The following is a 16640-nucleotide window of genomic DNA, read 5'->3' on the forward strand; positions in this document are numbered from 1 at the left end:
TGCGGACAGTGCCACCACCTGAGCCTGTGTCTTTATCAGAGCTGTAATAGTGCTGGTATGATCTCAGTCTGTCCCAGGAGAATACATCATTTCCATACAAATGGCTTTGGCCCTCTGCACCTGTGCTCCTGGAGATGTTCAGGGGCAGTGGGGGACAGAGCTGAATTCTCATACACAATAGTGATATTGCCTTTCATAGTAGGAAAACAAGAGGAATTCTGACTATTATGATAAAGTAGTAGAACAGAGTCTTGGCAGGCTGTTGTATACCTTTCTTGTAACTTTAGTCTCTAAAGCTAGATGTATTATCTTCAAATATCAAATCAAAGTGTTTAGAGAGCAGTGAGCTGGGGTCTCATTTATAAAGTATGTACAAAATGTTACATATGTGACTTTCCATATTAAATTAGTGATCTATAAAATCACTTAACTGGATTAAGGGTCTGAATTTTGGGCATCAAAGCTTTCAGAGATGAGATCAAAGGCGATCTTTTCACACAGAGAAGAGCAAGTTTGACAAAGTTTGTGGAAATTTGTGTTCTGTCTCTGCGTACACTTTTAGTAAGAATTTCATATAAAGTTTCCTAATTGAGAGCCCTGGTCTAATAAGGACATATTGATGACCAAACCAGGAGTAACTCAGGGCTGAACCAGGACTAAACCAAGACTAAACCAGAACTAACCCATGTTGTGAGAAAATGAATCTTTTATTGTACATTGTATAATGTGAAAGAACCCATTTCTCTGTGATGATGCATGTTAAATCAGTTATTCGAGAACATACTGCCCTGACCAGCAGCCCTGCCTGTGAGCCTTGAGTTTGTATCAGTGGTGTGTTTGTGTTTTGAATGTCTAGCAGGCAAATCTGATTTGCAGTCTGTCAATTCTTAGCTGAAAATAAGATGAACTCGTGGTATACCATGTCCCTGTTTGTCACATATGTCACATGGTCACATGCCATTTAAGAACAGCAAACCTAACCTTATTATGGGTGTCGGGAATGTCATATTATGTAACCTCATGGGAAGACCTATAATAAGTTAACTTATCTCTTTTACTTCCTTTTTTAGAGAAATGATGAGTGGAGGAATCAATGTGAAATCTGCCCCCCGGGCTTCATCCTCAGGGATCCCTCTTCCTCACAGCCTTCTGCCCTCCTCTCCCAAAACAGACCCCCGTCAGCGCACCTCTAACCAGCGAAGGACATCCTCACAGAGCCCTAAAGTCACCCCCTCTCACACCCCAGTCCACTCACCCTCACTATGCCAGCGCAGCTCAGCCATTCCTGCTTTCTTTGCCAGGGACCATAATCTAAAAAGCCAGCTCTTTCAGCGGACCGGGACTCTTCCAGTTCCACAAGCTTCTCGGTCGGCTTACAGCAGTCCCATCACTCAGCGCAGAATAACACCAACGCACTCTAAAGACATACTGGATTTGGGGAAACCATCCTACTCTCAGACTGAACAAAATGGAAACAGGAACCCCTGCATTAATAAGAACCAAACTTTGGTTACCTCTTGCCAACCCTCACAGCAACACTTTAGACATGGGTTGAACTCTAATATATGTTCTAGTGAAAGTGCATCCACAAGGGACAGAGAGAGTAACCTCCACACTTATCAAAGTCAAGTTAAGCCCAGTTATGATGCTGCCTTAAAAGACCGCACTGACTCTTTGAGCCAATCAGATGAAGAGATGAGGACTCCAGAGGATGGTAGTCCCGCCTCTTCTCCTGCTCCTTTGCCACCACCACAAATGGATTTCAACATGAAGTCTTTGCTACCTACATCAGCCAGTCCACAGGACCAATACCAGCAAAAAGAGGAGACATCCATAGACACCAAGGTCAACATGGCCACTGTGGCTCCATTTAGTTTCAGGTAAGGCTTAACCACAATACAAAAAAACTCGTCTTGTCATCTTTGACAAGACAGGTCTTGGTTTTCTGTGATAGGGTTGGTAGTTTATTTTTGTTAAAAGGGAATGCATTAATGTTAGGCTGCTGTTTATTGATAAAGTGTTCAGCTTCATTTGATGGGACAGTGCATTTGAAATCGTGATGCATAAACCACGCTTCACTCCTTTACCGTGTTACCAATATTACAGTTAGAAAAACTATGAAGACAATTAAAGGGGCATAGTTTGATGATTGTTGATGAACCACGTGTAATGTTTTCACAGAGTTCATATTCAAGAAAGTGACCTCTCCATGATCGATGAACTGAGTGACTGCTCTTCTGGATCTATTGAAATCTGTTGTGACGACATAACTCCAGGTAAAAAACATCTACACACATTTACCTGACACACATAGCTGCTTTTAGTTTGGTTAGATACTAATAAAATGAATGGTATTTTTCGGCTGTCAAGTCAATCTAGATATGCCTTTATTCCAAGAGGCAGATTGGTGACATTAAACTGTTAATGGCACGGAGCAGATGACCTTTGGGACTGATTGAAGCTAAGAGCCAGTGGAGATAGCTGTGTTTGTGGCCGATGTTCATTGGGCCAGTAGTGAAGCATCATTTTAGTGTTTTCTGTGTCATTCTGGAGCTTTGTCTCTAGTGAGCCTGTGGAGGGTTAGAACAAGTGCTTGTAGTGGTTATCAAAGTTAAGAATTCCTAAACGCTTCCAGCTATGAACTCAAGGTTAAAGACAAAGGTATATATAATTTAATTTTTAGATTAAAAAGACAGGATGTTTTTGGGGAAATGCTGATTATGAGTACATATCCCAGATAGAGAAGCAATCAGAAAAAAAAGATGTTGACCTTTTATGTAGAGAAGCCAACTTCTTTACTAGTCACAATTTGCTAAACTTAAATGTGATTGATCAAAATGACTTTATTAGGAATAGGTGTGGATGATATTGTCCAAAATGGTTTATTGTTTTTTGTAATCCCAATGGTTATATTTTGGCATCCATCAGTACTACTGTACTATAGAAGAACTGTAATAATATCACTGTATTGTTTGAAAGATCGCACTGCAAGTTCCTATTCTTTTAAATATTTTTTCTTAATATACTCATTATTCTTGTTTTCATATACATCAAATGTATTCTATACATTTATATATAAATGTATATATCTTCCTCCTCTTACCAGAAAATCTTCCTCCTCTTATCTTGTTGAAGCTTTCTTCTTCCTCTTTAGTTTTAGTCCACTGCAGTGACCTACAAAGTCACTGTGCCAGCATGACTGCATCAGCGTCTCCTGTCGTGTGTTGGGCGCCCACAGACACAGTCACAGCGTGCTGTGGTCAGTTTGAGAAAGGCCTTCTGAGACTTTTATCTGTGGTTTGTCTCTCTTGAATGTTCTACTGCTTTTGTGGTGAAGCAAAAATCCTGAACAGCATGGAATGTTAGTAAGGATGGTCCCACTTAACAATCATCATCAACAAAAACACAAATCAACTTTTTTTCTACAGACGCATAAAGTATGAACAAAGATTTTTATGCAAGGTTCACCAAGGGTCTCTCTCTCTCTCTCTCTCTCTCTCTCTCTCTCTCTCTCTCTCTCTCTCTCTCTCTCTCTCTCTCTATATATATATATATATATATATATATATATATATATATATATATATATATATATATATATATATATATATATATATATATATATATGCAAAACAACTTTCTCCAGCTAAACTCTGACAAGACTGAAGTCATAGTGTTTGGTCCACAGAAACAAAGGGACAGTGTCAGCAGTCACCTCCAGTCTCTCTCTCTAAAACCTTCAAATCAGGCAAGAAATCTAGGGGTAATAATGGACTCAGACTTGAACTTTAACAGCCACAACAAATCAATAACACCTGTAGCCTTTTACCATCTAAAAAACATAGCAAAATTCAAAGGTTTACTGTCTAAAGCAGACTTGGAGAAACTTATCCATGTGTTTGTCACCAGTAGGTTAGACTACTGTAATGGTCTGCTCACATTGTTGTTGTTTTTTTTATAATAAGTATCCTTATTGGCACACAATGCTGAACTTATTTCTGTACAGTTTCTTGTTTTAAACGTCCTTATCTAACCTTATTTCTGACTTTGACCTCTACTACATCACTGCGCAGACTGCATCTTTAAAAGACTTTTTGGGGGTTTGGAGCAGCTGCTTGTGTAAAAGGGGGCGGGGTCCTCCAGGGAACCAGCTCCACTCTTTAAAGCGGCCCTGTCTCGAGACTGTGGTTGAGCCCTTGTAATTGGCCCTTGCAGGCGTTAGAAACTGATCTCGAGTGTGTTAGAGCTGTTCTGAAGCTGCATTTACACAGAGGGTGGGATCATGGCTTGGTAATAACTGTAATTTAAAAATCTGACTTAGGGAGGCAAAGAAAGGATACAAAGTTTTCTAGAAAAGGGAGAAAGGTTGAAATGGTTCAGAGATGAAAAGGGGGTCAGCCAGTTCATGAATTTTAATAAAAGAGAGAACAAGTAATTAGGGGAGCAAAGATTAAAAGGCAGGTTAATGTTAAACTATCTCATTTTACAACCTCCCTCACAGGTGCTACAAACACTTTAAGTGTTTCCACCAATCGCTGACAGCTTTTATTTTATAACAACTTATAAAACTGAATCACAGTTTTTCATCAAAGACAGCTTACCTATTACATCTGAGATTAATGTTAAATCTATGCAAGGCAATTATTTATGCCTCATTAAAGGCCAAAACAGACCCATCAGGCAATCTAGCCTGTTGTCTCTTATTGAAGCATGCTTGTTCAGTTGCCTGGGAAGCCCAAGACTCTACACACTTTTACAATACTTTACAAAGATGTCTGGAACATGGGCTCCACAATTTCTGATCTGTCTATGTCAAAGACACAAACACACAAACATGACAGCTTACTAATAAAAAGGAAAAAAAAAACACAGAGGGCTGAGAAGGAGCATAGATTTTGTGTGAGGCACAATCTGTGTATATTTTGTCCTTGATGATGAGATTTGAGAGGAGATGTCTTCCGCATTTGAGAGACACGTACTTCAAATAAACAGCTGTGATTGGCATTCCAAATGTGGACAGCTTTCTGATGCTCTCTATGGTCAGGCTCCAGACTATCTGCATTTGAATATATTACTGATTATTTAACTTATTTTACTGTCACACATTTATATACTAGTAGACTTGACTCTGCTATTCAGTATGTCTGAACAAAGCAAATCCTCTTAAGTGAATGTTTTGAGTGTGGTTACTCTCAATCATTGGTAACATAATCAGCTCTCCTTACCTCTTCTGTGCAGCCTCTAATGAAGACCTGGCCATTTAATGTGACTATAGCTCCATGTGGTCTTTCAATTAGGTCTGGACCTCCTGACCCCAGGCTCTCAGGAGAGGTGCATTTGTGCTTGTGATCAAGTGTCTCTGCTGCTGTTGTGTATGTATGTGGCTCATGTGCATGTGACAGTACACAGATGGTGTTTGGAAGATGAATGTGATGTTGACCTTGTATCACTTTTCATTTTGCTGTAAAAGGTCAATCATATATTCCCCATGGACAGCCCCAAGTCATGCTGTAAAAAGCTCTCCACTTTTATGTGTGTATAATGAGGGACATAAAATGTATATATTGCTATCGTGAAGAGGATGCACTATAGAGGTCTGAACAATAACTCAGGGTCCATTTTGAGAATTATGCCCATTACTCTACATAATTTTATATTGTAGATATGGATCTGAAAAAATACATTTTACATTTTGTATTTTCCATGCATTTGCTGCTGCTGGTTAGTGTAGTGTGGTTGATATAATTTTGCAAATCTGTTGTATGGACTCTTAGACAGTGTATAATCCTCTTGGGCCAATCTAATCAGAGACATACTGTATGCAGACTGCAGCGTAGGCTTGGGCAGTGATGAGTGGTTTAGCGGTGATCAGACATAAGCATGCACTGGATTATCTCCTATCTCATCTGCACAAGTGAGTTAGTAATCACTATTTAGGTTTGAACGTCAAAGAGGATCAATCTGGGACTTTTGGCATGTCTGTGGTCATTAAAGTGAGTAATTCTTTAGTGATGCAGTTATGTGTACGATATATGCTTGGTCTAATTTGAAGATGTCTTTTATTGTCAGCATTAAATGGTACTGAATTTTCAAAATATTAGGTTTGTAGTGTTTTGATTTGCTTCACCAGAAAGTTATCCACAATATTTAATTGTACTTTCATTGCAAGGTCAATTACACATTACAAAAGCTAGATATTGAATACAGTGCTATGGCATATTGTTACATGAACTAGTTCTTGTGGTAATTGCAATTCCTAGTAAGTCCTAGCAACAACTCATATAGGTCAACCAACTACAAATCTTTCAAATTGTTTCATAATACTAGTAGAGATTGTAGTGTTTTTCTAAATTGAGAATACTAAATTCCATTTTTAATCTAATTTATTTTTATCAACTGGGTTGTGACCAACATAAGGAAGATGCTGACTTGTAACCCCTGGATTACTGCAGCATATTATTGTTCAATAATTGCTCATTAATTCACACCTTTAGGCGAACCCACCAAGTCTCCTTTCATTAGTGATAGTGTGAGACATTTTTCCCTGATCTGACACTGTACTCAGACAAAGCTCGACCTCTGTACTTTTTTGGCTTCAGAGACATTTCCTTACAATGTTGAAGTCACAGTAATATGAGTAATAGCTTTAATCGCTGAACAAAAGGGAGGGCCAGAGGAGGGGGAGTGAACTGAGGGATGACAGGACGAGTGCACACTTTAAGATTCAGTGTTTGACCTCTGAGGGTGAATCCAGACCCGAGGATGTGAGTTATGGGGGCATTCATGTGTATAATCTCTCTGTGGACCACACACACAAAATGCACACGTACAAACGCACACAGGAAAACACACACACACAAAGACATCTATGTGTCAAAGTAATAACCCATGGACAATCAAGCTATACAACCTCCCATTCACACACCAGTATAAGTCTGCATTACAGTGGTCAAAATCCTGTCTTTACATTTTACTAGGACAATATAATTTACTCTCAATCTCACAGTAAAACATAATTTCATAATACAGAAATGCATTAAAGTAAATTTATTTTAGTAGTTCAGTTCATGTGAAGTAAGTAGTTAATGGAAATATTTAATTTAAAGGTACTTTCTAGTAGAGGATCTACCACCTGCTTGTCTCCATGGAAATCTTATTGCTTTGTCTAGAATGTTCCACAGTATAGAGTAAATCTGTTTATGACCTGGGAGACAAGCAGGTTATAGCACTATGCTGCATTACAATTCAGATCTGTGGAGAGTCATCTCTATTTACAGAAGAAACACCTGTATTGAATAAATGCTAGATGGATATGTTTAATGTCATAACCTGGGACATTCCAGGCAAAGCAATAACATCTCTATGGAGACACTAAGGACCCTCCACCAGAAACGGTGCACTTCAGGTGAGCAAATTATTAATAATATTAACACACAATAATTTCTTTTCAAATCACCAGTTTGGGACTTTTTAAGATACCAAAATGAGGATAGTAGTGATATTAAATAATCATTTTAGCAACTAAAATGTGTGCACTTGATCATCATACACATTTTAAAAGTGCTGAAATGCACTTTCCTTCACATTTGAATGTAATGTAGTAGGACTATTTAAGGACATCCATAGCTGTGGGCGCCACGCAGTAACCAGGCAACCAGCTCTGCAGCAAGGCATTGTGGGATACCTCTGGGATGCTTGCTCCGAATGTCAACACTGAAGGGAGCTTTAAGCCAGAGATTTAACTTGACTAACCAAAATTCAAACATGATCATGTTTTTTTTGCCATCATTTATTTTTTTGTTTTTCTCTCCCTCAGCTCATGGTGACTCACAGTGAATAGGTGACATTGAATGGTGTTTTTGTGAGATTTACGTGTGTCTGATGGATACACACCCACACTATTGTCATTGATAGCCCTTTAGAGCCCGAATAGCCCAAATGCTTTAGCTGGTGAGTCAAAGCCTGCGTCACCCCGCTCTTGCTGGGACCACCTCAGACACGTCACTGGGCAAACTCTCCCACAGTAACGCTTTTATTGTACGGTTTGGGGAGGCGCTAAGTGCTATGTGTAGTCGTCCGCCAGCTCACTGTTTTGTCAGTAAACAGGACATCCACACAGCCTTCCAGTGTTGTGTCATAGCCCGTAGTGTTATACTCTGTGTCCTGTGGAGCCTCTTAGTTCAAGTGTTCATAGACATAAAGTGAATGTATGAGGTGTGCAGGGGCAGGATTTCCCCTCTCTGTCTTACAGGCTTCCTCCTCTCCATCGGCACACATAAAAAGATGTTTCCTTGCCATTTTCCTCCTCTTGCTTACTGCTTTCTGTGTCAAATCCTCTTAGATATTCAAATCCCAAAACTCTCCTTAACCAGTAACACTTTTCTTATATTGTGTTTGTTTTGAGCTTGACTAAAGATTCTTCTGTAATTTAAATTTGGTGGTTTTCTCACTATCTGTAGTGGTGATCATTGTACAATGTCATTAAAACTACTGCAAATGCTACCAGAATTTCTACATTAATTGTGATAAAAGCTCATATCTTACTGGAATACATACACCATGGATTGGATCATGGATTTGTGATTTTCTGACTTTCTGACCTTTACTCAGAAAGTAAATTTTTTTCAAAAATCTTACTTCATCAGTACTTTTCCTTTTAGCACAAATGACCTTATGTATCTCTACAAACACGCATATAATGCACCACACAGGCAGCCCATGTGTTTGTGCATGAGGTTGTGTCCTGCTGCCCGCTCCACATGACTTCACGGCAATATAATGGATTAACTGTTCCTAACTGTTTAGTGATGCTAGGGCAAATATACTCATGCAAAGTTGCCGCATCTTGTTTCCCAGATTTCCAGCCCACAAATGGCTTGACGTACAGGCTGAATGTGTGAGTTTGCTGTGTTTGAGGTAATGACAAGTGTTGGCGCTGACTCCGATCTGGCCTCTCTGATGTCCGTCCAGGCCGCTTGCCTTGAGCCGAACTGTGCACAAGCAACATGGTGTGTGTTTGTGAGTAGCCTTTACAAGTGCGAAAATCTATGTTTATATTAGCCGTATATTAAGGTGATTAGACTGTGGAGCCAGAGAGACGAGTACACTGACAAACTAGTGGTTGTATGCCCATCAAGAAACACTTTAGCTCTGTTTCAGGAACATAGGATTACTGGTGTATTTTAGCTGTGGATACATAGACCTGCCTTGTGTCTGGACTACATGATTTAACAAACTCCAATCTCTCATCAGGGAGGTATAAGAGCTTAAGTACTGCACCTATTACCCTTAAATTACAACTTTTAACCCCTACCCTCACCTCCCATCTGCCACAAGACCCATATAACTGTCACCACACAGCCAGCAACTCAATGTGGCAAACCGAGTCAACACTGGGACTTTATTAAAGCTACCTCCAAATAGCCTACTTTGCCAACGTTGCTAACCTTAACGATAAAACATAAATTCAGTGTGTTATTTTAGAGGGATTAATAGAGGAATACAGCTAAGGAAAATAAATATGTTATAAACTTTTGTAAACACATTATTTTTCATGGATGTCCTTCCTGCCATGGAAATCTATGTCCGTTACTCTTTAGTTTTGCTGTCCTGACAAATGGCAACAGTAATGTGTTCAAGTATCTGATCTGGCATTTGTGAGGTCAAATGGTGAAATTATGATTATTTATGAGTTTTTATGAAACAGAAGCAAATATTGAGCATGGAATCTGGGTGCATAGGCCATAGCTTGTTCTTCTTCTGGTTTATCATCAATTGAATAATGCAGAAGCAACTGAAAAATGCTATTAGTGTGTTTTAAATGCCAGCCTTGTATCTATCTCAGAAAAGCCTCACATGTTTGTATTACAAAGGATGCATCCAAAACTATTATCTGGTATTGGGTCCAGTCCCCAAAAATTAGTAATCACTGGCCACTGAAGAATCTCATCAGGACAATCCTGTGACCTTAAATAAAGGTCAGTAAACAAATTTGTAAAAACGTTTGCACTTCATACTCTCAACAATTAATTATTATACATACAAATTCTAACCACAATTTTGTCAGTTTTATGATACCTTTTTACTTTTTATGTCTCTGCAATCGTTTCAGTAGGTATATATTTTCAAATACTCAAAACCCAAGTATTGATATTTTGACAGAGAATTATTCATCAATGCATCTCTAGTTTTAACTTCATGACAAGCACTTAATGTAATTTATCGAAAACAATATTTTTAAACAGCTGTATTGATTGTTATTTGCTAATGAATCCTAATGGACTTTAGATTGTCATCATGATTACCTCTAATGGAAAAAGGAATGACTTAATGCTTTTGAGTTGGCCTCACTCATCAAGTCTCCGCCCAAGTAAGAGTTTTAAAAGCAGCTATTTTTAGGCAAACAAAACCATAGTATCAGAGGGTTTAGGACAGGGGTGTCAAACTCATTTTGGTCCGGGGGCCGTATCCAACCTACTTTGATCTCAAAGGGGCCAGATCAGAAAACTCATGTCATATAAACCCCAAAAATAACAATAAGTTCAAATATTTGTTCAGAGAAACGCAAATCTATTACAGAAATCTTTTTTAATTGATGAACTCTTTCTTTTACAAAATATTATTATTATGAACAACCTGAAACTTTAAGAAAAATGCAATTTCAACACAAAGTTTTAACATGAACTTGTATGCAAATAGGAATAAGTACATTTTTCTTGGAAAATCTTGCACTCGGCTCCACTTTTCTCATTTTGGACATTTTGCTGATGAGGGTGTCACGGTCAACAGTCAAAACGATCGTCCTTTAAGAGCGTTTGGAAAGAGACAAGTCTTCATTTGTGCTGCTCTGGTGGGAGGGGCCACGCACAGAAACGCTGGAGACACTGCTGTGATAAACACCACAGAAAATTACCAATATTTTAATAGAAAATATAATAAAATATTTTAGTAGAAAAACAGCCGAGGGCCAGATTAAAGGTCTTGGAGGGCTGGATCTGGCCCCCGGGCCTTATGTTTGACACCTGTGGTTTACAATGTTTTTATAAGTGTAACTGCACCAGTGTACCAGAGATAACCAAGACCCTGGATGGGTACTGTGACATCTTTGGGCCTGTCTCATTGATGTGACACAGAACTCAGTGGCAGCACAAGTAGCCCCCATACACACACATACACACATGTGTGTATGAGTGTGTATATTAAATGTAGGGGGATGGTGTGTGCGTTATAAGGAGTAGGGAAGAAAGGGAGGAGTCACAGATGAAGGAGGGGTGTGGCGAGGCTTCAGTGGTTTCTAATTGAAGCATAATTAGTGACTAAGTTGCCTTGTTGTGTTTGAGAAACAAGTGAATGGTTGAAGTCTGATGTGATTTTTTCTTTCAAATCAGTTGACACCATTTTGGATCAGTTTAAAATGGCTGTAATTTAAGAACTATTAATATGTATCATATTAGTGTGTTATAATTGAATCCACAGCACAATGTCACCAGGTGGCATACACATATTTTTCAGTTTGACAATGATATTTTTGTTGTGTATTGTACTGTAGCTTACAGAAAAAGAAAGGACAGTAACTGATCATAGAACCCTTATGTGCACACTTGCTGGTGTGCGGCATAACACAACATCTGTGGTGTGTGTTGAACAGACAGGCAGCTGAATCAGCCAGTAGGAAGAGAGAAGGAGAGAAGGAGGAGGACAAGACGGAGGGGGTGGGTGAATGAGTCAGTGTGGAGCAAACAGCAGAGAGCCAGAGAGAGAGAGAGAGAGAGAGGAGGGGCAGGTTCTGCTGCCTCTGTGCTGCTGTCAGTTCAGTGGCTACTGCCTGTCGGGCAGGAGGGACACAGCTCTAGAGACTGGTCTGTGTTTCATACACCTTTAGACGCTGTAGTCTTTAGAGAGGACACAAGCTGTGCCTCAATCACGAGAGGATTTAAAGGCTGCACTCCAGTCTCTGTATCCATGGACTACCACCAGTGAGTACGATGACTGCTGCTCTACTAACCCACTCATCATCATCTCAGTGAAGGCTGAAGTCAGTGTCACAGAGGGGAGTCTTGCTCAGTCTGGCGCCTCTGGGGACAGATAGGGGAGCAGCTTCATTTAGACCTGTGTTTTTCTTATATGTACACATTGTTTTTCCCCTTTTGTAACCTTTTCCTGTGTGTTAATGACAGTGCTGATGCTGTTGCTGGTTTCTCTGCAGGAGGGATGCTGGAGGCTAATGTGGCTAACATTAGCATGACGGCTAAGCCTAGAGAGCTGGACCTCAGGTCTCCTGCTGTCCCCAGCACAGACTCTTCATCGCAGGCCATGGCCTCCAGGAAAACCATGGCCAAGCCTTCTGCTCTGCCACAGGGACAGTCACGGACCAGTGGGTCAGAGCTCAAGGTCTACAGACCCACCTCTGGATCTATACCCATTCCTGTCCCTAATTCATCGGGACTAAAGAAGCAGCGCTCTCTAAATAACTTGTGTGTATTAACTGATGCTGAAAAGAAATTGCACTTGTACCAGTGTCCTCGCTGGAACGATGACTCGACCCAGGCTGGACCTGGAACTAAAGGAGCACAGACTAAAGCGGGACAGTCTGCAGGGAGACCGCCCCTGTCGCGGACACTCTCAAAGTCAGAACAGTCTCTGTTTCAGGGCAAACCCAAACCATTTGTATCTCCTGCTGTTACATCTAATATTGGGAAGCCCAGCAGGATCCCTGGACCTGGTAAACCACGAGGGCCTTATGCAGAGGTCAAACCAATCAGTAAGACCTCAGACCATAGTGCCAGTGCGGACACAGACTCTGACCTGCCCACCAAACCAAACAGTAATGGTGCTGGAGGCTCCCTGAAGGGCCAGAAACCAGGAGACAAGACCAGAAGTGCTTCTTTGTCTTTGGATGATAAGAAAGACAAAAAGGGGGTCGAAGGAGAAGGGGATAAGGGCTTTTTAAAAGTGGACCCAGAGCTAGTTGTGACAGTTCTGGGAGATCTGGAGCAGCTACTCTTCAGTCAAATGCTAGGTAAGTGTCACAGCTCCCATGTTTTACTGAAACACAAGACTGTGCTAAACATGAACACATGATATAAACTGAATACACACTAGACTACTATACTCAGACCCGTGGTTTGGTGCAGCTCTTCTGCTCTCTCCACACCCTGATGTTTAGCCACTGCTCCAGAGCTTCACCAACAGTGAATTTTAAATGAGCTCACTCCACTGTGAGGTTGTGAGGTGTCATGTCAGACTGTTTCAGTAAGGATCTAGTTGCTGTGTACCACATATATTTATCTTTCCCAGTATGCTGTGAATATTCATTTCCACTCGTCAACTTTAGTGGCCTATATTCATTTGTGTGGATTTATTCTGTGTTCTTGCATGTGTCCTCAGTAGCCCGCTGGTGTTGTAGTCGCTGATGTAGGCAGTTCCTGGGGCTGACATTGTTTTGTTGTTGATTCATTAACACAGGGCTGAAAAGTGTTGTCCTCGTCCCATGTGACCCACTGCCACAGTAAGCCAGATACTCCACACATGATGTGATTCTACAACATTCATTTTAAACTATTAAGTGTTTAAACTCATTTCCTTCTTTGAGAAACAGGATTAGAATTGGTAGAGGAACATGTGATATATGATAACAGTGTTGAATAGGTCAGTAAAATAGGAATTAGGAAATATCTGATTACCCTTAAGGGAAGGTTCTGTGAGGAAGCACTGATTGAGTCAGTGTTGATTTCATTCCATTTCTAACATTTGGTGATAGCATACTTCAGCCTGTGTACATTAAGATTAAATGACCATTAAATACACATTTTATAATATGGTTCCATTATTAACTGCAGGTAGACAGATTATTGAATACTGAATATATTATTATAAAAATAAGACAAAAATAGCTGATTAAAAAGCTATCTATTTAGCTAGCTAAAGTGTATGAAGTGATATTTCTGTACTTCTGTCATTTTCTATTGATCTGATACTTAAACCTTGACTAACACGTTTAAACACCCTTCGATTTCATAATATCACATGAATATTGTTATTGGGATACTAAAAAGAAAAATAGATCCCTATTACAATACGTTTGTGAATAACTGTGTGCATAAAATTACTCCTGTAAACTAAGTAGATGAAACAAGCCCCTGTTTTGGATAGTGTAAGATCAACATGTATATTACTGTAGTTATTTGTGAATTAAGAATTGTCCTTATGTCACAGCTGCTGAAACTCATCACCAGAATGCACTGCTTGTGATTATAGGCTGTGTATTGCACTTGTGGGAAGTACAGTGAGCTTTGTGGCAAGTAAATAAACAGGCTACATATGGAGTCAAGCTTTGGTCACAGTCGGTCACGTATTTAGCCTGGTCGTGTAACCACTCCCTCACTCGCCCCACACGCACCAGGCACCCACCCCCTGGATCCATTGATCTTCAGGCCATAGACAGATGGTCAGTGCGCACCCCCCACCCCCCAAACCTACTCGTCTTGTCACCGGGGGCAACTGAGGGGGTAGTGCCAGGTATTTAGATGTCAGCATATATGAACAATCAGTCATTAATCTATATTATCATTTTGTTGTGATGTGGTTATAGCTATTTCTTTATACATTTCTACAGAATTAATGACTAGTGAGTAACCTTTTATGTATTGCCTCTTCTAGCTTGCATTTTTATATTTAACAGGCAGGTTGTACACTGTATTTCGTACATCATTGCATACAAACAACAGCCCATCCTTACATTTGTTAAAAGGTTCAGCTAGTTAACACAAGCATTCAGTTTATACGCAATCCCAATCTCAGTTTGTGCACATTTGCCCTTGCATCCTTGTTGTGATGTTGCTAGCCACACCTACGCCCGCCGTGCTGCCAGGTAGGGAGGAGGCCAGTGGAAAAAATAGATCCTAACAGTCGGAGGTGGGAGAGTTGGACAGTATGGGGAACAGGAAATCGCCTCAGTCAACGTAAGATAAATGAAACAGACAGGAAAGATGACCTGAATAAAACCTTGCCTCCCCAGTGACCAGTGCTACTCATGGTCAATACAGTTCAACACCACCTGCATATATTACAATGGAAGCATCTGTTTTGTTATTATGTGCGAGTATGCTCTTGTTTTTGCCTGCATTAAGGGAAGGTTAATTGTGGTTTGGCCTATTGCTTCTGTGCTGCAGGCGAATCCTTTATTGTATCTCGTCTCCATTTCCGAAGGGACACGTCACTAATTGGTTTCTGCTCCGTGCGCCCTGTCATAGGAAGATAGATTATGGATGTTCAATAGATCACTCTGGGGTATGGCCTATAGCTGCCTCAGACTTTACTGACTGAATAAATAAACGTCTCTTTATATACCAATACAAATATGGATTGTAAATCAGTAGTTTGTTGCTTGTTTTGATTTCCATGGGTTGTATTCCATTTGAGGCAATATTTGATAGTGTGACATATCTATATCTACCTAAAAGTCATTGTCTGTTTTATTTTTTTTTATATGTAATATTTGAGAATAATGCACTTATTCTGAACTTTACCAAAACATCTTCTCCTACTTGCTCTCTCCTTCTTCATTACTTGCCCTAATCCAGTGTTACTTTTAGTTAGGATTAGTTACTTGTCACTAATTGATAAATAGAGACCCTAAGAGGTTTAACATTACACTTTATCTTAATCTGCTATCTTCTTAATCTGAATATTTGATCGTAAAGTGATACGGGTTTTATATGAGTTGGATTAGGAGTAGGACTTGATTTGTGATCCATCAAACCTAATTTGTACATTATAATGTGGATGCATTAGAGATAAATTTATGAAATATTGCTTTATCTGGTCTTCTTAACAATAATCTAAAGCAGTAGCTCAGATGCTCGCAGCTAATGGCACCTATTTGTCCTGTCCTATTCTGTAATGAGGCGTGTGTTGGGGAGATTCCCCTAAAGCACTGTCCCATCTCAGCATGGGGCAGCCTCAGTTTAGAGAGAATCTAGATAAATGACAGCAAGCGTCCGGATTAGCCCTGGCATAAAGATAATGAGAAGATTTAGTCCTCACTCCACTAATCATAGATCTATCACCCTGGAAAAGGCTAACCCAAGACCAAAATGAATGACAGATTAAAGTGGACATCTGTTTGGATTGAGATTTGGAGACTTTTTCAAGGCTCAAAAAGTGAATAAATCAAACAGGAAGATGTCCAAATCCAGCCCAAAAGATTACATATGTTTTGGTTTGTGTATTGGCAACAGTCCACAATTTTAATTCTGAAGATTAGAGGTTTTTGTTTTCTTTTTTATGGTTAAGGATCACTGCCTGCATCAATCGTTACTTTAAAATTTGAATTCTTTACCAATGAGCAAAACAAAATGCCCCTTTTGCAGTAGAAATTTCATGAGAGGGTCAGAAATGATTACTTCCATTCCTTTTTTTAAATTGTTGTTTACCCTTTTACTGTTCTAATTTACATGCTGGCATTTTGTTATTTCTCGCCAGCTGTCTGCAAAGCATATTCTGAGCTCCGACCACAAAACCTTTTCAGAGAACTTACCAGCACTGCAGGAAATAACAACGGCACCAGGGCTTTGTACTCACACGCACCCATTCACTCACATCCTCTTCTCTGGCAATCTTTCTATCCATTTAAAAGATTC

At 39.8% G+C, this 16640-nt stretch overlaps 1 protein-coding gene across 1 annotated transcript in view; it reads left to right on the forward strand.

Annotated features, from left to right (window-relative positions):
- LOC110164869 (neuron navigator 1-like) overlaps window positions 1-16640 on the forward strand; it is a 68248-nt gene that overhangs the window by 3185 nt on the left and 48423 nt on the right. Inside the window, 3 exon segments of the mRNA XM_055165831.1 lie at window positions 1071-1880; window positions 2182-2276; window positions 12206-13018. Coding sequence (XP_055021806.1) covers window positions 1075-1880; window positions 2182-2276; window positions 12206-13018 — 1714 coding nt within the window. The 5' untranslated portion in view covers window positions 1071-1074.

Source organism: Boleophthalmus pectinirostris, unplaced genomic scaffold (genome assembly GCF_026225935.1).
Source record: "Boleophthalmus pectinirostris isolate CB_2022bp ecotype Guang Dong unplaced genomic scaffold, ASM2622593v1 HiC_scaffold_8, whole genome shotgun sequence".
In the NCBI taxonomy this organism is placed as follows: Eukaryota; Metazoa; Chordata; class Actinopteri; order Gobiiformes; family Gobiidae; genus Boleophthalmus; species Boleophthalmus pectinirostris.